The sequence below is a fragment of the Quercus lobata genome, chromosome 11 (assembly GCF_001633185.2).
Source record: "Quercus lobata isolate SW786 chromosome 11, ValleyOak3.0 Primary Assembly, whole genome shotgun sequence".
Taxonomy (NCBI): domain Eukaryota; kingdom Viridiplantae; phylum Streptophyta; class Magnoliopsida; order Fagales; family Fagaceae; genus Quercus; species Quercus lobata.
Window position 1 is genome coordinate 41,821,744 of NC_044914.1, and position 21,309 is coordinate 41,843,052.

The following is a 21,309-nucleotide window of genomic DNA, read 5'->3' on the forward strand; positions in this document are numbered from 1 at the left end:
TTAAAAATGAAATTTGGGGAATATAACGGTAAGAAAAAAATACGTAAGATTAGAAGTCTTAATTGTAGGACTCTAGAATTGTGCAAATTTAGTGGAACAAAATAAAATTCTTTAGTTGTAGGTCCGTGGAAGAATAAAATCTTGTAGTCGTAGAACTACAACTATTGAACACAACTACACTTCTTACAAGAAATATATCGAAGACTTGACTGCATCCAGCGCAGCCTTAGTTCTAGACTGTGTCTATGCTTTTCTCTCCTAACCAAAGATATTGCCTATCTATGCTGTCCTGTTTGGCATATCACAGTTTCTTTAACAAGCACCTTAATTGCAAAACACTAGAAATCTTGTACTTTGAATTTCTGTCATTGTGACAAGCACTTAAAATACGAAACAGTAGCTCACACCATGATCATGAGTGGTGGGTAAAAAAAAGTGCCAACACTTGACCCAAATGCCACAATCCCCAATCAGACATAAATTCATACCTCAAAGGCACTCATGACGCAAGTCATGAGTAGCAGACCTATAGAACTTTCAGACACTAAGGCCTAAAATATACATGAACTCATGCAAGAATCAACATATGACAGAAATATTTTTTTTTTAGCAACATGAATCTTTCCAAGAAAATAAAAAAGTAGATAATCATATTGGGTTCTTATTATTATTATTATTATTATTTTTTGGGGAGGGGAAAGGGGACAAAATGCACTTACAATGCACTTACAATCCACTTAGAACTTTGATGGTCTCATAGAATAACCATTGCAAAGTGATAGCAGGTCCAACCAGCATTATCCTGATAGGAAGACTTCTTGTAAACAAATTGACAAGGCCAATTTTCTTCAATACGTGCTCATGTGAAATTGCAAATTAAACATTGGCCCCACTAGAACCTTTAAATTATATCAGCACCAACTTAGAATAACTTCAGGATATAATGTTTCAAATCTGTATCAATTACTGCAGAACCAACTAGGAATTTGTTAGAGTAAATATTCATACATGCAGGCAGCAGTGTGTGCCTATGTATGTATATCCTTGGATCCCCAAGTGGACAGGTCAGATGAATATATAACCAACTATGCTCAAAATCCCCCATATCAATTGACCAGTTCAATGTGTTTATGTGGCGAAACCTCTTTAGCTATAGAAAATATTGTTAGCATGTTAGAACGGACAATTTGGAGGACATGGTAATGGTGAAATTTGGAAAGTAGTTCCCTTTTGTATCAAATGGTATATTTGGAGAGAGGAATGTGAAGAATTTTGAGGGACGTGGATTTCCCTTGATGCAGTTGAAATTTCTATTTTGTAGGTTCTCACTATAATTGAACATCATATGCAAATTACTTTTCCATCTCAAATTTGTGGGAGACGTTAGCTTTTGTTTTGGGGTGTTTCTCTAGTATACTTTCTGTGTACTAGGCTTGTGCCCTTAATTGCGCTTTCCTTTTCTGATAATTTCCCTCATTAACCAGCAGAATATGAGGTCCCACAAGCTGATGTCATGTTAAACCATTAAATAGAGAATGTAACTAAACCATAATGCTCTTGTTTATGTAACTGACATCTGTATATGTGTGTGGGAGGGAGAGGCCATTTGTGCTACAGAAAAAAAATAAGAAATGATTGGCTGGTTAAGTGAAGCACTTACAATTTGCTCAAATTCATCTGTCCGCTCAATGCGAATCTCCTTTTTAAAATCGACTAGAGCGGATGAACGAGGCTCCTTTGGTTCATCATCATCTACAATACCCACGAGTTTGCTCTTCTTCTTGTCCATGTTTCTACCACCCCACTCGATGCTTTCTTTAAGTGTTCCTCGATCTTTAAGCAGCTTCAGCGCACCTGATAACCATTTCCCAATTGCAACTTCATGGATAGCTTCATCTGGAACTATCTCCTCCATGTCCTCATCCGCAAGGTGCTCATCTTTACTGATATCTTTAACTTCAGTCCATCCACCAGCCTCATCTTTTACTTCTTCATCGGAAACTCTTGGCTCTTCATCTTCTTGCATAAAAACATCTTCATTTTCAGGCTTACGGGCTTCTGAAAGAGCACAAAAATACAAGTTATTTCTATTTTTATAAAACCATTGGAGGAATTGAAAACCTGTAGCAAATTAAGACATGAAATTGTATTTTAATGGGGTACAAATGAAAGCTCAAGGAAATCGATAGGCACAAGATCAGGAAAACTTCCAAAGAAAAATGGTCATTGTTAAACTTGAATTTGACCAGATAAAAAGATGGATATCAACTGACCACAAGATATTGAATGGCCAAAAATAGTAAAGCAGTCAAAAATATTAAATATGAACAAATCTCAATTCAAGCAGGGCACAGCCAGCTCAAATTTCAATTCTATGTAAACACATGAACAAACGTTAAAAGAAAAATACCTTCATCAAGCTGGAGACCCCAAACAAACTCCTCCATCTCTGTAAAGACAACCTTGTTTTCTTGCGACTTTCCAGTTGTGGGGTTTATATCTTCTGTAGTTTGACTGCTGGCAGTAGTGGCAAGACGTGCAATTGCTTGAGGACCAGATGCTGCCTCCTCCTCTTGCTTTTTAAGAGCCAATTTCCTTGCTCTTTCTAAAGATTTATAAAGATCATCATCTTCATCTGCAAAAACAGGATTCTCATCTTCCTCTAATTTAACAGGAAGAATTTGTTCCATCTGCAGTGATTTTGATGCCTCATCGGCTTTAGCATAAGCTGACTGGTATGCATTTTTTCTCAAGTCAGCCTCTACTCTTTCTTGCTCCTCTTTGATGGCTTGCCTCCTTGCATCATTCCAAGAGCCAAGATCCTCAACTCCCAAGCCTGAAGAGAGAGCTTCTGCTTCAAGCACATCCAAATCCAACTTCTCTTTCTTCCGCAAGGATTTCTTTTTCTTGGGCTTTTTAAAGTTAAGCATTTCTTCTTGAGTGTAGTAATCTGATGTGATCTTCCCAATTGCATTGAGATCTTCAAAGTGAATGTTATTGGAAGCACCCTCTAACCTTTTACGAAGCTGGCAATAAGGGGAAAAAATGTTCGTAAGCTAGGGGGAAAAAAACTAGTTAAGTGATTAAAATGCATTCAAACACCAACAAAAGCGAAAATTCATTTCAAAAGGGAAAATCCTAACCCTATAAATTCAGCACAATAAAATAAGAGCAGAAAGTAGAAAGAATGGGACTACAACTTGAATAAATAGGAAGTCACAACAAACAATAATTTGAAGAATGAAATGACTACGCACACAGTTCCTCATCCTCAAACACAACCATTCTTCTCCTATATTTTCCAGGTTTTATTTTTTATTTTTTTAATTTGGAGAAAGAATTACCTTTTGAAGTTTTTTCTCTGCTTCGCCAGAGAAACGTCCTCTTTCATCCAAAGCTAACCCCTGGAAAGAAAAATAAATTAAGTGAAAAATTTCATGACCAATCCCCATGCACAACATTTCTTGTTATAATTGAAAAAGGAAAAGCAATTTCTCAGACTAAAATTTTAAGAAAGAGTGATGGGAAAAACCATAAATCAAACCTCATCTGCAGTGGGGTCATCATACTGTGGCAACATTTTCTTCTCTGCACTGGGATCATCATTAAACCTAAAACATCAGAATGCAAAACATATGTCAATCATTTTTTTTTTTCATATAATTATGGGTATAATTAACAAATTATATAAGTTTCCATCTTACTTATCCTCATAGATCCCTGTTTTCTTCTTTGCAGCCTTGTAAGCCTCATCTCGCTGCTTTTGTTCTCCAAGTTCAACATTCTCAAGCATATCAATCTCTGTCACACCAAAACAAAAACCTCTATTATATAAATGTGTCAACTCATCTTAAAAGGCCTGGACAAACAAAAAGTATCACCAAAATAGTTTACCTTCATTGATGTCACCATCTGCAAGTATATTCTGATCTTTTAGTGTTAAAACAACTGCCCCACCTTCCACTACTTTGTCAATGCCATGAAGAGCTTTAACTCCTGCCAGATTATCTATAAAGTATTCAAAATAGAAACAATATCAGTATTGATCAGTGATGTAGGAACACATCAGACAAAACCACTTGCTTGCAGATTAGGTTCTAGAAGAACAAACTTGTGGGCCATAAATCATAAACTGGTGTAAACTCATCAGAATAATTAACTACAGTCACACACACAATTTTAGTTCTATTATGGAGCTTGGATGTCATTAGGAAATTTCATGACTACTCAATAGAACTTGATGAGTATGGTATTTGAATCAGTCCAATCTATGCACTCAAAATCTAATAAAATGCAGAATGGACTGATTCAAAATCATGTCACAACATCAATACGATTTTACAAGACAAATCATAAGGAGTAAGAACCCTTACGCGCAGTACCGTGGTTTTCTTCCTCATCTTCACTACCTTGACCAACATTGTCCTGAGAAAATTCACACTGTGATATTAATAAAAGATCCTGCCTGAAATCAATCATTTGAGAAAAATAATACAAAGAAACACAATTAAAACGCAACCTGTTCCAGAAAAATCTTTGAGAGCCGCAATGCTTTCTCCTTTTCAGCAATCCTTTTCTCCTCGAGCTTACGACTCCGACTGAGCCATGACAAAACTTCAGAAACACTTTCAGAATTTTTGTTCAATCTTTCTTCTCTTTTCCTGAACAAAAAGGTTAAAAAAAGGTGTAAAGAAACATATTCACATTATATCAAACATGTTTTGGAAAAATGACTTTTTAAAGTTCTGGAAGAATTGTCACACCGCCAACATAGAATGCAAAAAAAAAGTAGAAGAGATAAATACGATGTAAATCACTATACCAAATAATCACCATTCAGCTAAACTAATTTAGACACAAAAATCCAAGGGAATGCTGGAAAAACAAGTAACTTAAATAATAACTAATACAGTGCTAAGTACAAAGCAGCTACTGGCAAAACACAAGCACAACCAAGATAGCAGGAAAGTATGGTCAACATGTATTATGTAGGAAAGTATCATTTGTAACGCATGATTGTTTGGTGGCAACCAATGTAAAGACTGAAAGGAGTTAGGAGTTAGGAAATGCACAAAAGAAAGAATAATTTTAAAAAATATAATCTTATTTACTTACAAAAATAAGTTTAGAATAGGAATGTAGAAGGCCTACAAATTTTATGTTAAGGGCCATCCTCTTGCATGGTCAGTTGGTCACATTTTGCTGATGCTCTTGAAGCTTGAATGTTTCTGTAACTCTTTCTTTTTCACTTCAAATTTATGGTTCCAACAAGTGTAAACTTTTATTTACCTACATGTTCTTATCTAGTTTGTATGCACTTGTAATGGTTAACTGTCATTTGAATCTTCTATATATATATATATATATATATATATAATTTTGAAGGTGATGGAATGAAAATATATGAACTCTTATCAGACATTGGCACAGAGAAATTGGGGTTTTCATAACCTTTTTAATTGTCTATACTCTTTGCAGTATGGAACCTCGGATCGATGAGGAGCTAGAGATCTTGGACCTCGGTCTGCTTCAGAGGTCAGTGTTGACGCGACAACTATATCATCGATCAGAGGCCATTTGGAATGGCGGGGTGAAATTTCTAGTTCTAACAACTACTTTAATTTTTACGTTGGCTTTGACTTTTCGTTGGCAAGTTCTTTCAAAGTTGTATTTCTAGTTCTAACAACCGCTATAATTTTTATTGATTTTGTAGGACCTGAGCCCACTTTTGTGCCGTGGTCGCACTAAGGATATGGCAAATGTTCAAATGCAAGATAATCGGGTGATTGACATTATCAAATTGCTAAGGTTGGAAGGATTGTTTAGAGCCCCTTCCAGAGAGATAGATCATTGCCTAATATCGGCCCTAGTTGAGCGATGGCGGCCGGAGACTCATACGTTCCATCTTCCACATGGTGAGATGTCAATCACCCTACAAGATGTGGGGGTGATTTTCGAACTTCCTATAGACGGTGAGGTCTTGGTTGGGCCTACTGCTATAGAGGATGGGGATTGGAGTCAAGTGTGTGGGGAGTTGCTTGGTTTTACTCCGCCGAATGACAATAAAACTTTGGTGGGGCAAAGAATTCTCATCAGTTGACTTGTTGAGGCCATTGCAGCGCCACTGCCTCATGATGCAACGGAGATTCAGATACACCAGTAGGCTCGGTGCTATATGTTAGCGCTAATAAGGGATAAACTTTTCATGGACAAGTCAGGAGATATGGTGCATCTTATGTTCCTGAACTTCATGCGCAACCTTCGTGATCCGCGACAGTATAGTTGGGGTAGTGGTTGCTTGGCCTAGTTGTACAGGAAGTTGTGTCGGGCAAGCGAGAAAGGGGCATCGCAGATTGGTGGGGCGTGCACCTTGGTCCAGTATTGGGCATGGGCAAGGTTGCCATTCTTGTGCCCAAGGATAGAGCCCCCACTTGGATGTGATTATGGCCTATGGCCATATGCTCCACTTGCATTTAAGTAAGTCTTTTCCTAATATTTAGTGTGTTATGCAATGTACTCTTCTAAATAACTAAATTGTATTATCGTTCTTATGTTATTCGCTCGTAATTGTAGGTGGGTGCGGGTGCCAAGCTTGAAGAGTAGGCCATTCGGCACGGCCTTGGTCCACTATCGCAAGCAATTAGTGACAATGCAGCTAGACCAAGTAATAATATTCAAAAATTCGGTTTGGTTATAATAATTTTCCTTAAGAATATGATTGCTTCATCCTTTAACATATCTTTTGTTAAAATTTTTGTTTTTCCCTTTATCTATGTATTCTCCCTTGTTTCAAATTTTAAGATGTTATGATAATTGTTGTTTGTTTCTATTGTAGATTGTGTGGCAGCCATACAAGACAAACTTTGGCCATCTTCCTGAATTCTGCGTTGCAGGGAGGGATACATGGACAGCAAGGGTGCCGCTTAGGTGTTTTTGCATAGTAGAGAGACACCACCTGGACCGTATCCTTCGACAGTTTGGGTTGGCGCAGCAACGGCCTAACGATGTTGTCTATGATGATAGATTGCATAAACTAGACTTACGTGGGAAGGTGGAAAAGAATTGGAGGGAGGAGCATGGACTGTATATCATTTCATGGGAAATGAGATGACAACAAGTTTGTCATGCACCTCCTCAGATTGGTGAGATGCCTCGCGATCATGCTTATTACCTCTGGTACCGTCCGGTCACTCGAAAGTATGTCGACCGCAACAGCACTAAATTAGATATAATGGTAATGTGTTCTAATTAGATTTTATTACGTATTTCGTTTTACTTGAGTACATGTATGAATGTAGAATCAATTTCTATGAATTTTTCAGCAAATCTGGTTTGAGTTGACTGACATCCAATTAAAGAGTTTCTGTTACATATAGTATTCTAATAAAACTATTAGTTTTTAGTTGAGTATTTGAGTAGATTAATGAGTACTATATTATCCATTCATTAATTGATGCATAACTATCTCAAATATGATTGTACTGGTTCTTTCTCCGTTTCAGATTCAAAGCCATTTAGCGCTGTTGGAGATGCTTCCTGAAGGCAGCCAAGCTCACAACCATGTCCGGCGTGTCCTAAATAATGTGGCTGGCCTTGGTGATGGTCCTGTAGCAAATGGGTAGGCAAACAATGGGCATGAGATTGAACCAACAACTACTGCAACCCCAAGCACAAGCGCAGCACCCGTAAGTACACGGACCTGTGGTCAGCGTGCTATTCCAAGCCCAAGCACAAGCGCAACTAGGGGCCGTGGTTGGCCTGCTACAGCAAGCCCAAGCACAAGTGCAACCAGGGGCCGTGGTATGCCTACTACAGCAAGCCCAAGCACAAGTGCAACCAGGGGCCGTGGTCGGCGTGCAACAACCCCTCGGGTTGTAACTAGTCCTTAGATGCCTGCACTCATCTAGCACTTATCTCCTCAGCCTGAGGTCCCTCCACCCATCCCAGATGCATCTCATCAGCCCGAGGTCCCTTCACCCAGCCCACCTTCGCAACCCAATTTTGATCTTAGTATTGATCAAAATTTGAACCCTCCTATACTCCCCGAGACACCCTCTTACCCACCCACTAGCTCTACTGCACCCACTCCTGGCCTCTACATAGAGCATCATTACCCACCTACCGCATCCTCATCTGACCCTCTAGGACCTCCGGTTGGGATTGACACTCTACAGCCACATACTGATGTACCGGACGAGCATCCCCCTCATCAGCCCTCACCCCCACAAGGTAGACCGCAGCGTATTAGAAGAGCACCCACTTGTGGGACAGGTGGACATAAAATAGGACATTGAGGCAGCTCTATGGTATCATAACATTAATTAGAATGTAATGATATATTTTGTAGTTCACTTTATTCTTATCATTATACTGAATATTGATTGCATGCATCTAATGGAATTTGCAGCATGATGATGAGCCTAAGGATGATGCCCCGCAGCCTCCTCCCCTTCCCAAACATTACATGAGGGTTAAAAAACGCAAAATTGGTGAACCTTGAGTAAGTGCTAAAGTCATAGAATTGGACCATAATTGTATGATATCAATTTTCATCAATTGTATGACCAACAACTCATTTTATGGTTTAAAGTTAACTCAACTGCTTAAGTCTCTTGTCGTTGAATCCTAAGTCCCATGTTTTGAGACAATAGGTTCAAATCCTACTGCATTGATAATTTTTAATAACGAAAAGCAATTTGGAGAACTTATCAAATTTTTTTTTTTCCAATTATTGCGGCGTAGGAATTTAATGGATTGCTGATGTAACATGTTATAAGAAACGATTTTGGTTGATTGATTTGATGTCGGTAGTGATATGGTGGTTTTTGTTTTGAGATTTGCAGATATTGAAAATTATGAAGAATGGAAGTGTGAGAGGCCTTAGTGTTGTGGCCTTTGAGCTTGAAGTAGTCGGCTACACCATTGCACTGGCGTATTGTCTCCACCAAGGGCTTCCCTTTTCAGCTTTTGGGGAGTTGGCGTTTCTTTTGGTCCAAGGTATGTCGGCGATTCTATGTTTGCTTTCTATCTAAAGCATTGTAGTAATGCAGGTGTTGAAAACAAAGTACAAAGTCATACTTGTGAGTTGGGTGGGTGTAATGGGCTGTGCTTGCATCATGAGTGTGTGTAGAACTGTATGTGTTCTTGTCTAGCCCATAGACTTGATCCTGCAGAGCTAATGACTTTGGCGCAAATGACGCTTCTTCCTCCTGCAAGAATGGTTGGAGGGTGAGGGCTTGCGTTTAATACCCATTGTGAGTGTGTAACTTACCAATAAAAGGTTGAATTGACACCCTAGGAGTTATAACAAGTCACGTGTGATCAGTGGCTGCTGAATTTGGGTTTCTGTGGAGTCATGGTTACGGTGGGGGCCAACAACGGCTTACGTGTTTTGAACTGGGAACAATGTCACCCCGAGTCAGGTGACTCAATTTGTTGGTTGCCAGGGTTACGTAATGTTGGAATTGCATGTGATGGTGGTAAAATATGATTGCCAATGATTGGAGATGAGGCAGTTTAGGTGTGGTGGCAGACAGAATATTAGAGGGCTTGAATGCTTGATGCATGGTGGTTGAGGGTGGTCAATTATGATGGGCGGCAGTTTAAGGAATACGTTGGCTATGATACCATACTTGCTATTTCATCCTTTTAATGAAGTAGTCTCTTTCTTTCTCTTTCAATAAACTTCTCTTACCTATCATAAAAAAAAAATGTTAATTCTATTACATTATTAGTATTAATAGTTTGTCCCTAATATATTACTCATAAAATATATTTTACTTTTTTGTGTCTTTAGTATCTTGTAGTTACATACTATATCTTGCTGCCTTACGTTCTCTCCCAAAATTGTTTTATGCTAGTTCTATTATCTTGTGGTGTGGAGTGGATGCATTAGAAACTGACCTAAGTTGACATATTTAAGAAGTTATTTTGCTTGAATTCTACTCAGGCAAAAACCTGGCTTCTGGTTTGCTCTATTGGACCCCTTCAATGAGATTACTATCGCAATGAGAAAAGCTGATATCAATTTTTAAAGGATCTAACAGCTTCCTCTTCTGCTTGTCTGTTGCAGCTATAATTTTAGTTGCCATAATCTACTATTATTCTCAACCTTTGGGTGCCTCAACATGGATCAGGGCATTAATGTATCCTTCTTGCTTTCAGTATAGTATTTTGGATTTGTCTTGAATTTGCGTTCTGGAATACCAAAAATATGGTCAACCTCTTCCTTAATATGGTGGCTTTTCAGATATTGTGCTGTAGCACGTACCATCTTGGCTGGTCAAATTGATCCCATTCTCTTTGAAGCACTATATGTGAGTAGCATTCCCCCCACCCCTTCTACTCTGTACTTGAACATACAATGTCAGAGTTTCTTTCTGTTCTTTCTTTTCCCTTGCATTTTTCTCTCATTATCTTTATAGGGTTATTGAGTTACATTAAAAAATGCATTTCAATCTTCAGGCTTGTTTACACCTTTTCCTATCTATGAAGGAGAGGCAAGTTACTAATGCTTCTTTCATATTAGTCTGATGTGACCATAATCTCTGTGTTATTTTTATCTTTACTTCATAATTTCTTGATATGTTGCTGTTCTTGTCATAGGTTACTGAACTTTCCCCGGAAGAAGCTGAGAGTGTGACAGGTGGCTATGGTAAAAGTATTAGCCATGTGATCATTGGATTAAAAACTGTGAAAGGAACCAAGCAACTGAAGTTGGACCCAACCATTTATGATGCCTTGATCAAGGAGAAGGTAGGCTCCTTTTATTTATTTGCGGTTATTTTTACAATGATAGAAATATATTTGCTTTTTTGATATATTCATTTACTTTGTATAATCTATTTGTGAAGTATTTTAAATTTACTCATCCTTCTTATCCATGGAGTGTGTGTGAGGCTGTTATATGCAAAATTTTCAACGACTATGTTCATTTATTATTGTCACCTTGCAAAATGTTCTTCCATCAAAAGGAATACGATCCTTGTGGATTGGTGTTGTATTTAGCTAGTGGCAAATTAGTTGAATATCTAAGGCTTTATCGTTTTATTGCTAGAGATTTGTGGTCTTTTACCTTTTCTTTATTTTGAGTGGGTGATACCTTCAAAGGTTGCTGATTTGTTCCTTATGTTTGGAAGGCAAAGTAATGGATCAATATGGAATGCTACTCTACATATAACATGGGTGATTTGTAGAGAACAAAATGATAGCAGTATGAGTGAATGTTTGCTTGCTTGCTTTTGGCTGCATCCTCATTTTTTGGGTTTATAAATAGATTTTCTAGACAAGATGAATCTTAAATGTGGTCTTTGGGTGAACCTTTGTACACATCTTCTGTATACTTTACGTCCCTTTTTTTCCTAATAAAAAATTCAGTATTACTAGTGTTGCAACATGTGCTTGAGTATGCCAGGTCGTTTGTTTTTGGGGCTAATTTCTGTTTTATTTTTAATTTTAATTTTCTTTTAAACGTAGGACAGGCAACTCAATCTGATGTCATGTCACTTTGATTCCTGTTCTTCATTTTCCTGCTGTTTTTATTTATTTATTTTAAAACTTTTAACCTGGGGTTTGGTGTGCTCAAAAGGAGCATCTAATTAAAAAATTGATTATAGTTTGATCCTTTTTTGGTTTACCTGATACAATGTTGCAGGTGGCTGTTGGTGATGTTATATATATTGAAGCAAATAGTGGAGCAGTAAAGAGGGTGGGCAGAAGTGACGCTTTCGCTACAGAATTTGACCTTGAAGCAGATGAGTATGTTCCACTTCCTAAAGGAGAGGTTCACAAAAAGAAGGAGATAGTTCAGGTTTGTTTTCATTTAGCTACTAGTTTTTTGTGTATGTTGCATATTCTTAAATTCATAAGTGACATACTAATTTATAATAATAGTGTTGGACATTTCCTGACTATGTGTGTTCCATATGAGATCAGGATTCAAGATAGTTGCGCATTTCAATTTTTTGACTGTTAGTGTAGTTAGTAATTGCAGCATTTCTTTCATAAATGCCATATCGACATAGTGTGCCATCAAAATATAAAGAATTTAAGCTGCATATTTGTTTGACCTATGAGGGAAATGCATTACAGAAATTATCTGACAAGACGTAACTGACTCTTGAAGTTGCTTGAATTTCTCTTATGACTGCAGCCGACCCAAGGATGACATAGCTAGAATTTAATGCCTCTTAAGTTGGTTGAACTTATCAGCTTGTGACTCTTGCTGGCTTAGTAAGTTGTTGAGCTTCTTATAGGATTTGTAACCATTAGGCCTGTTCTAAGTGGTAAAGTGGGGGGTGGAGTTGGGTGGTTCATACAATCATATTTTGCTCAGCAAAAGAAAAAAAGGGAAAGAAAAGAGAACTAGCAGAGAGAGAAAGAGTGAGACTGAGCTTAATGTATATAAGCATTGCTTTTGGTTCATATATATATATTGTTGTGCTTCTGATAGAATTTTCTTTTTGTTTTCTTAGATTATGTTGATGTTGACTATTGGTACTGGAAGTTTATACTAATCAGAAGACTCATAAACTGATCTTTTTTGCGATGTAATGGGCTTCCTATTTTGATGTTCAGTTTTCTGTTTGCTTATCCAATCTCTAATAGGATGTGACACTACATGATCTGGATGCTGCAAATGCACGGCCTCAAGGTGGGCAAGATATTCTGTCACTAATGGGGCAGATGATGAAGCCTAGGAAAACAGAAATCACTGACAAGTTAAGACAAGAAATTAATAAGGTACTACATCATATATATATATATATATATTTGATAAGAATTAATAATAAAGTAAATAAATTAATCTACTTCATAAATTTATGTCAGATATTAATTTCAACGTATTATTTTTTTTTGATAGAAGCATAAGTCATGGTCAGCAAGTCATACGAAGTTTCTTAAAAATTTCTGCAATTATTTTGGGAAATCCTTTTCTTAAGTTGTTATTATTTTTCTTAACAGTTCTCTGATTAAGTTGAAAATTCCAAGACATTAACACAGTCCATTCTTCTTTTCACCAATAATACATAAAAAAAAAAATCATTCTATACTTTGTCTTTATCCCACTATGATGCATTAAAGATGAGATGGTGTATATTTGTTCCCAAATTTATGTTTTTGTCTAGCTTTGGAGGTAACTTTTTTTTAAAATTTTTTCATGACAGGTTGTTAACCGGTACATTGATGAAGGTGTAGCAGAACTTGTCCCTGGAGTTCTATTCATTGATGAGGTTCTTTTCTCTATTATGTCTGTCCATGTTTTAAATGTTTCATGGTTGCTTTTTATTATTTATTTATTTGTGTATCTATCATTATTTGCAGGTACATATGCTGGATATGGAATGCTTTTCATACTTGAATCGTGCTTTAGAGAGCTCACTGTCTTCAATAGTAATCTTTGCCACAAACAGAGGGTTTTGCAATGTGAGGTATGAAATTCTTGTGCACCTTAATAAATTTTGGAGTGCTTCTTCCTTGACCATCTTTTTAACCTTGATAAGCAATTTGTTGCATATGAAAGTCACTGTTGCCAGTTGACAAGTCATAAATCTTAAAGTAGAAATTGAATGCTTTTGTAATTGATTAATAGATATGCATGATATACTTCTCTTAATGAGTTATTATTATGGTCGGTGTTATCATCATTCAGGCCTTAACCAATAAATTTGCCATCTGTATTGCATTGTTAAAGCATCAGCCTTGATACTTAAGCCATACAAATGAGTGCATCACAAACTTCTTTTGAGCACTATTTTTCCTTGAGTATTTGGGAATTTCAAGGACACATTTGATAGAATTGTTTTTATTTTATTTTATTTTATTTTATTGGTTTGATTGGTATTGGGCAGGGGGTTTTACTAATTGTAACTCCATTCTTAAGTTTTTAGAATCATTATACTTCTGTACATAACATCTTGTAATTCTTTAGACTCCTTTGTGTACTTTTCCATGTGCATGAAGTAGTCTCATTCAATAGAATTCTAATTTACTTATCAAAAATATTATTGGGTTTTTTTAGCAATCTTATTGAGCAATTGTGTGTTGGGCTAAGTGGACAAGGTCTGTTGTAGATGGGCTCAGTGGTGGGGGTTTAGCTACTTCGATGAAAATGGTGGTTAAATTGATTTTGTGCAAGTGGTGGAGGTTGGTGGCATGTGTGACAGCGGTTGCTTATATATATATATATATATATATATATATATATATTAATTCTTGTATGTGATGCTTTAATTACTTTGATCTTTTGTGTTTTTAGTGGTCTACAAACAATAATGCTTTTGTCATCTGGGCCTTACCTCATAGTTGTCTAGGAACCCTGACTTAAGTTACTTTGATGTTTTAAATTCTGAAAATGAATCTTATAAAAATTTCTGAATATGAATCTGTTTTCATGCAGAGGGACTGATATGAACCGTCCTCATGGCATACCTGTCGACTTGTTGGACCGGTTGGTTATTATCCGAACACAAACTTATGATGTTGCTGACATGATAAAGGTTCAACCCAAATTTTGTGTTCTCTCACTGCCTACAATTTCTCTTCAAATCCTAACCATATTATCATTGTCCACATACTGATATTTGTGGTCTTTGTTACTGTCAGATTTTGGCTCTCCGTGCAAATGTGGAGGACCTAGTAATAGATGACGAAAGTTTGGCTTACCTGGGTGACATTGGTCTACAAGCATCCTTAAGGTTTGGCTTAATCTTTAGATTTGGTGTTTCTGAGTCCCATCCCTCAAAAGATATTTAGTGACGCTTCTGTCATCTCTTCAGGCATGCAGTTCAGCTGTTATCGCCCTCCAGTATTATGGCAAAAATGAATGGCCGTGACAATATCTACAAGGTAATAATATGACTTGGATTAAACTGTAATCAATGTGATTGAAGATGATTTAAAATATTGCAGAATTCTTCTTCCATCAACTACATTAGTAATTTTGTTTCAATTTATATGATTTATAGGCGGATATTGAGGAAGTGAAAGCTCTCTATATGGATGCAAAGTCTTCAGCAAGACTTCTTCAAGCGCAGCAGGAAAAATACATTTCATGAAAATTCTAAACAATTTTCCCTGAATGTCAAAGATAGTCTGAATTTGGAAGTAGCATTATTTAGGTTCGGTTAGCTTCTCTGTCGTGAGTTTTGAAAGAGCAGGAGGTTTTGGTCAAAGACTTTGGCTTCGTTGATAATTAATGTGTGTAAAGGCGAAATGTTTCCAGTGTTCCAAGCTACGGGAAATTTGTATTTGTCACATGAGTAGTGTCATGGTTATGCTGTCAGCAGCGATGCAAGTGGTGAAACTCTAGTTGTTGCACCATTCTGTTAATGAATGCATTGGTGTATGGAACTAAGCTTTCAAATACACTTCATATTTACCCTGGAAAATTACTAACCCAGTTATGTGATGATCACTAATTCTTTACTTTATTTAACAATTTTTATGCGAATTTGTGTGAGCTTTATTTACAGCAAGGAAGTAGCCATTACTTTATATTTTCTTCCTGACTCCTGTGCTTCTGGCCATTATATTTCGTCTCTATCATAGATCTGAGATGCTTAACTGGGGTAGTGTGATCCTCACATAATTTCTGATGGATGTCTAATGCAATAAAATTACAACTCATCATTCTATCATCATTTCGCACCCCAGTCGGTATACACGTGTGAGGACCCACATACACGGTGACCATCCATAGTTGGTGGAGATCGGGTTTCATAACTGCGCAGACATACCACTTGCATGACTCATGCATGCATTTCGCACAAAGTTTTTTCGTCGTCGACCTAATGATGGTAAAATGTTTGTTTTCTTTGAGGGCACAAATTGTTAATACGCGCTTCACCTCCTCTTTATTGGCAAAAGTCAACCCTTTGTACAAATTCATCCCCTTTTTCCAAGGAGACACAAATGGCATATCAATATGTGAAGGATCAACCATATTTTTCCAAGTATTTGCAAAGAATGACAATGCAAGAGGTGCGTAGGCAGGGATTGTATTCGTAATATTTTGGACACTAATAACATTGTCTGCATAAGATTCACTACCATCCAATGTCTCATCGTCATCAATGTCCCTTTCAAAGTTCCCAAGGTCTCTGCCAATCATGTCTTCATACTCATCTCTATCCACAAAATCTTCACTATTAATGGCAATATTCTCATCAACATAGTCGTCATCATTATCGTCATCATCATTGTTAATGGCAGTAGTCTCATCAACATAGTCGTTGTCATCATCATCATCATCATCATCACCACCATCAGCATGAACATCACCATCGGCATGAACATCATCATCCTCTACATGTGTAGAATACTCATATTGAGCATCCGGAACTGTAACCTGTAAGCTTGTGGTTGTTTGTTGGATATCCTCTTCCCAAACTGCACGTGGCTCCAACTATATGTACAACTCAATATTAGTTACTTCAGTTATTCTCTCCAACTTGTCAAACATGATCTTTACATGTTTGTTTGTTTTTATCACCATATACTTGTAATTAATTCGGTGCTTCAAGATTTCGTTTGGTATACGATAAGTAATTTGTATGTTGTGTATAGCAGGATTCTCACACAACTCTTCCATGACAATCTTCTTCAATTCGTCAAGGGTCTTCAACCTACGATCAATTTGGGTATAATAGGTCTTTATACCCTGCCCTTCAAATGGCAATCCCTTGGTCGCATTGACATTTTTAAGCAGACCACCGTGGTATAAAATTATATCAATTTCAGGCATTGTGAACCTGTTCAAGTCAAGTTACTATGTTAGTTAGTTAAATCACGTAGTCATAAAGTGGGGGAAAAAAAGTAATGCGATCTTAAGGCTGAACATGTTCAAGTCAGAATTTTCATAGGTAATTACTAGTTTTATAGCCATTATGTAACTTGTGGTACCCATGGTCCTAAGTTTGGCTTCAGAAGCAAATTTGAAACATATCCAGTGGAGCAACCCCGAAAAATAAAAGGTAAGGAAAATATATATATTTAAAGAATAGATAGAACGAGAGGAGACTTTACAAAGATGATGTAGCATTAACAAAACATATAAATTAACAAGACCAAAGTATTCTATATCCTTAAGGCTTGAATGTCATTACCAAATTCCAAATTGTTTCCAAAATGACCAATTCTTATACTTTTTATTTTTATTTTTTAATAATGATCAATTCCTTATACAGTCATGTATTGTAGGTCACTACATTTTAAGAATTACTTTTAGGAGTATGATTATGATATCCATTCATTCCATTCAATCACTAACCATTTCATACCCAAAATAATGATGAATAAAGTCAAAAAAACTTGTAAGATCATGATAAAAATAAAAGCCTAGAAATGATGAATAAAATTTTCATAACAAAATGGGCAAATAAATACTCAAAAAATTAACACTAACAAAACAAACTTCTATAACTCACATAAATTAACTAAGTTATGTCAACTATGTACAAAATAATTAGTCAAACTCTTTAACCCACACCCATAGACAACTAATACCCAACTACAATGACAATCAAATTATGCAAACCCTTACTGAGATATCAATTTGTTGAGAGGGAAGAGCAGTGAGAGAGGCAGTGTGATGAGTGAGAGTGAGAGGCAATGTGGTGTAGGAGTTATGGGTGAGTGAGAGTTAGTGAGGGTAAGAATTAGTGAGGCTGAGAGACTTAGCGAGGATGCTCTGTTTTTGGGTGAGAAGTCTATGTAGAGCGTTAGCACTTGTGTTATACGAGCTGAGTGCTAAGAGTGTTACGTTTTTATAATTTTCCCCAGTGGAACTCGAGTCTATAAGACTCGAGTTACTTGTATTTTTAACCAAATTTATTTTGTGCACGTGAAGTCCTGTATCTTTATTTTGTTGATCTTATTTTGAGGATCTCAAGTCTTTAAGACTCGAGATCCTTGTATTTTTAATCAAATTTATTTTGTGCACGTGAAGTTGTCTATTTTTATTTTGTGGATCTCGAGACTTTAAGACTTGAGATCCATAAAATAAATATAACTGACTTCACGTGCACAAAATAAATTTGGTTAAAAATACAAGGATCTCGAGTCTTAAAGACTCGAGATCCAGGTGGCAATTTTGTCCACCTCACCCAATAGAAAATAATGGAAAGCAAGTGTTTTATGGTCGAGTTTTAAAGTGGATCTCGATTTTCTAAAACTTGAGATGCTATTTTCCTTTATTCTTTCAAACGTTGCCTAACTTACTACATAGAAAAGCTAAACAATGTTAGTCTGCCCATTCCCTCAAAAGGAAAGGACTTTGTGTTTTGTGGTTGTCCTTCTGTTTTGAGGAGGATAAGGAAGATGATTGGTGGGGCCATACTCGAAACAATGGTCAGTGCAAATTTGAATACGTTATTTATTTATTTATTTTATTTATTATTATTTTATTTTTAATTTTTTAATGGAGATAAGAGTTATCATATTCTCATACAACAGAAAATTTTTTTAAGTCAAATTTTCATGTTCTAAAAGAATGTAAAAAGTTGTAGATACAACTCAGTAAAAAAAAAAAATTGTAGATACAAATACAATTCTTAGAAGTTATATGTTGTAACTTAACTTAACTGGTTAAGCATGGTAGTTAAAATACGCTACAATATTGATTTGGGGGTCAGAATCAGCAATTTACTAGAATACTAATTTGAATAAAATAGAATACTGATTTGGATAAAATAGAATACTGCTTTGGAGTGAAAGTGAACAATGCACAAAAATACTAATTTGATTAACATAAGATACTGATTTGGATAAAATAGTATACTAATTTGGAGTGGGAGTCAACACACTACTACAATACAAATTTGATTAAAATACTTGGCTGCTATAAATTATGGAATTCCTTGACCAATTTCAACCGGAGACAGCATTTTTATAAAGAGAGCAAAAGAAGTCTCGCACGTTCAACCCCACCAAGTGATTGATCAAAAGGTTTGTCAACTCTCTCCTCTCTGTGTTTTTGTAATCAACTAGCTGATATTCCGTGCACATTATCAACTAGCTGATATTCCGTGCACATTATCAACTAGCCGATATTTCGCGCAATGTGCAGTGCATTTTGATAAATTTGTAAGAAATTATTTATGATCCATTGATTTCATGAATGCTATTATTGTTAGTCACACTTAATTTATGAGGTTTTCTACTAAAACTAAATTCAAACTAAATACATTACGAGGAAAATTCTTCTAATTTATGCAACCAAGAAATGTTACCAAATCATAGTTCATATTGTCACCTATAAACATGTTGGTTCCTAGGTGTCTTTCTTGTATTATTTATATTTTATATATCAATTAGTTATTAAAACTTCTAGAATTTCATGATACAACAACAGAAAAAATAATATCATAGTGATGCAATAATATCACAATTTAACCTCCAAATTTTAATTGAACTAAAAGTAGCCAAAAATAGATCCTTATCAAGTATACGCATCATACAGAAAACCAAAAAAATAAATTGGCACATAATATGAAAAAACAAGACTAAATAAATTAGAATGCTACATAAATAAAAACGTATACATAAAATCTAAACAAAATATTTAAGACGAATGTAATATTTTGAAAATTAACATACCTCTCAGAAGGAAAAAGAAAGATATTGTGAGAATATTATGGAAGTTTAATTTTTAAGTCCAATGGAAATGAGGATTTATATTGGACAAATGTGTAGACAAATAGTATTTATCCAATTCAATGAATCCGACTCTTGCAATTCTATATTGAAGTTAGTCTTATATAGAAAATTGAAAAGTTTTTTTTTTTTTTTTTTACTTTTCTCATGACTTTTTAGATTTATCCTATCAATTCAAAGCATGTAAAGTTATAAATGTATACTAATTCTTTGAATTTTATTAATACATTGAAATAAATGCATTTGCCATTATTTAATAGTTTGACATAAATGCTAAATTTAGATAAAATGGAAACCTAAATGAAAAAAATGTCATACAATATGCCACTTGACAAAACTTCATACTTTTCCACATGAGGTCTCTTCTTTTATATAGATATGGATTGATTGATTGATTGATTGATTTCAAAAGCCAAGTCTATCAGATTATGTTCTTAGACGCCCTTAGATCCCCCCCCCCCCTTTTTTGGCTAAGTCTTAGACCCTATCTAACTCGCTGTGTGGACTTACAAGCGGGGGTACTGGTTCTAGCCCCACAAATATATTATACATACATAAATATAATTTGTATGCACAATCGTGAATTTTTTTTATAATTTTTAATTTTTAATTTCGTGTTTTTTTATTTTTAGAATTTTTTCTTGACTTTTCCGTTCAATGTATAGAATAATAATAATATAGGGTCTTGGGTACCCTTAAGGCAATTATTAAAATAAATTTTTAAAAAATTTGATATCACTTTTATGTGAAAAATGAAAAACTGTCAAAACAATTAATTGCTTTTTTCTTTTTTCATAAAAAACTTCTAAGTCCTAAATTTATAAACAACTATAAAGAATCTTAATTGTGATGAATAGATTAGTGGCAATAGTGCAAACATGATTAACACTTCTCCTTAAGGCAATTATTAAAATAAATTTTTTAAAAATTTGATATCACTTTTATGTGAAAAATGAAAAACTGTCAAAACAATTAATTGCTTTTTTCTTTTTTCATAAAAAACTTCTAAGTCCTAAATTTATAAACAACTATAAAGAATCTTAATTGTAATGAATAGATTAGTGGCAATAGTGCAAACATGATTAACACTTCTCCTTAGACCATCACAAATGGTCATCCAAGCTTCAATTTTTTCCTAAAGATGAGTTATTGCTCTCTCTCTCTCTCTCTCTCTCTCTCTCTCTCTCTCTCTAATTTTTTTTTTTTCGTATTCTTCAATTCAATTAAATTCAACAGTGTTTCTTTTTGGCTGAACAGACCCTAGTGTTTCATTTGAAAATGCACTTAATTATATATATATATATATATAGTACACTATAGTACTGTATGTACGTTCGTGAATCGTATTTCTGGCTTGATTTTGAGTTTTTTTCTTCAATATATTCATATATCCTGCCTTTCATATATTCCTGATCTTTATGTTTACATTGTGGAGCCTATAGCTCGGTTATATAATTTTGCATTAGCCAAATTGGATCGATATTGTTATGTTTGATAATTGGTAATTTGATATTAACATGATATGCAGGAAATTGGTGGTATTCCTAATTGGATATGGATATTGAGAGTGAGTCCAGCTCTTGTTCAAAAAATAGCACTGAAAGAGAAAGAGCTAGCAATTTGTTTAATTGCAACATTTGCTGGCAATTAGCTAAA

The 21,309-nt window shown here is 35.5% G+C and overlaps 2 protein-coding genes across 2 annotated transcripts; one reads left to right on the forward strand and one right to left on the reverse strand.

Moving 5' to 3' along the window:
• Positions 1-1,561: 1,561 nt before the first annotated feature.
• LOC115966895 (SART-1 family protein DOT2-like) lies at positions 1,562-6,404 on the reverse strand. Its single transcript, XM_031086033.1, has 9 exons — positions 6,370-6,404; positions 4,520-4,598; positions 4,374-4,425; positions 3,895-4,008; positions 3,705-3,801; positions 3,545-3,611; positions 3,345-3,404; positions 2,411-3,026; positions 1,562-2,058 (listed from the first exon to the last, which is right to left on the reverse strand). Exons 1-9 carry the CDS (start codon positions 6,402-6,404, stop codon positions 1,562-1,564), a joined length of 1,617 nt encoding a protein of 538 aa, XP_030941893.1.
• A 2,436-nt stretch (positions 6,405-8,840) lies between these two features.
• Positions 8,841-15,214, forward strand: LOC115969346 (ruvB-like protein 1). The gene is made up of 12 exons (XM_031088968.1): positions 8,841-8,997; positions 10,073-10,145; positions 10,250-10,316; positions 10,606-10,755; positions 11,654-11,809; positions 12,607-12,741; positions 13,167-13,232; positions 13,324-13,430; positions 14,399-14,498; positions 14,605-14,696; positions 14,778-14,847; positions 14,967-15,214. The coding sequence occupies exons 1-12, from the start codon at positions 8,856-8,858 to the stop codon at positions 15,054-15,056; spliced, it is 1,248 nt and encodes a 415-aa protein (XP_030944828.1). The 5' UTR covers positions 8,841-8,855; the 3' UTR covers positions 15,057-15,214.
• Positions 15,215-21,309: the final 6,095 nt, after the last annotated feature.

Bases quoted from the DNA above. Each gene is read 5' to 3' on its own strand.
- LOC115966895 (XM_031086033.1), bottom strand. From the start codon at position 6,404: ATGGCAACCTTGCCCATGCCCAATACTGGACCAAG. The intron at 3,802-3,894 runs GTAAACTATTTT...TTGGTGTGACAG, and splicing joins AGATGGTGACATCAATGAAG to AGATTGATATGCTTGAGAAT. The intron at 3,612-3,704 runs GTAAGATGGAAA...CTGATGTTTTAG, and splicing joins ACAGGGATCTATGAGGATAA to GTTTAATGATGATCCCAGTG.
- LOC115969346 (XM_031088968.1), top strand. From the start codon at position 8,856: ATGAAGAATGGAAGTGTGAGAGGCCTTAGTGTTGTGGCCTTTGAGCTT. The intron at 11,810-12,606 runs GTTTGTTTTCAT...AATCTCTAATAG, and splicing joins AAAAGAAGGAGATAGTTCAG to GATGTGACACTACATGATCT. The intron at 12,742-13,166 runs GTACTACATCAT...TTTTCATGACAG, and splicing joins TAAGACAAGAAATTAATAAG to GTTGTTAACCGGTACATTGA.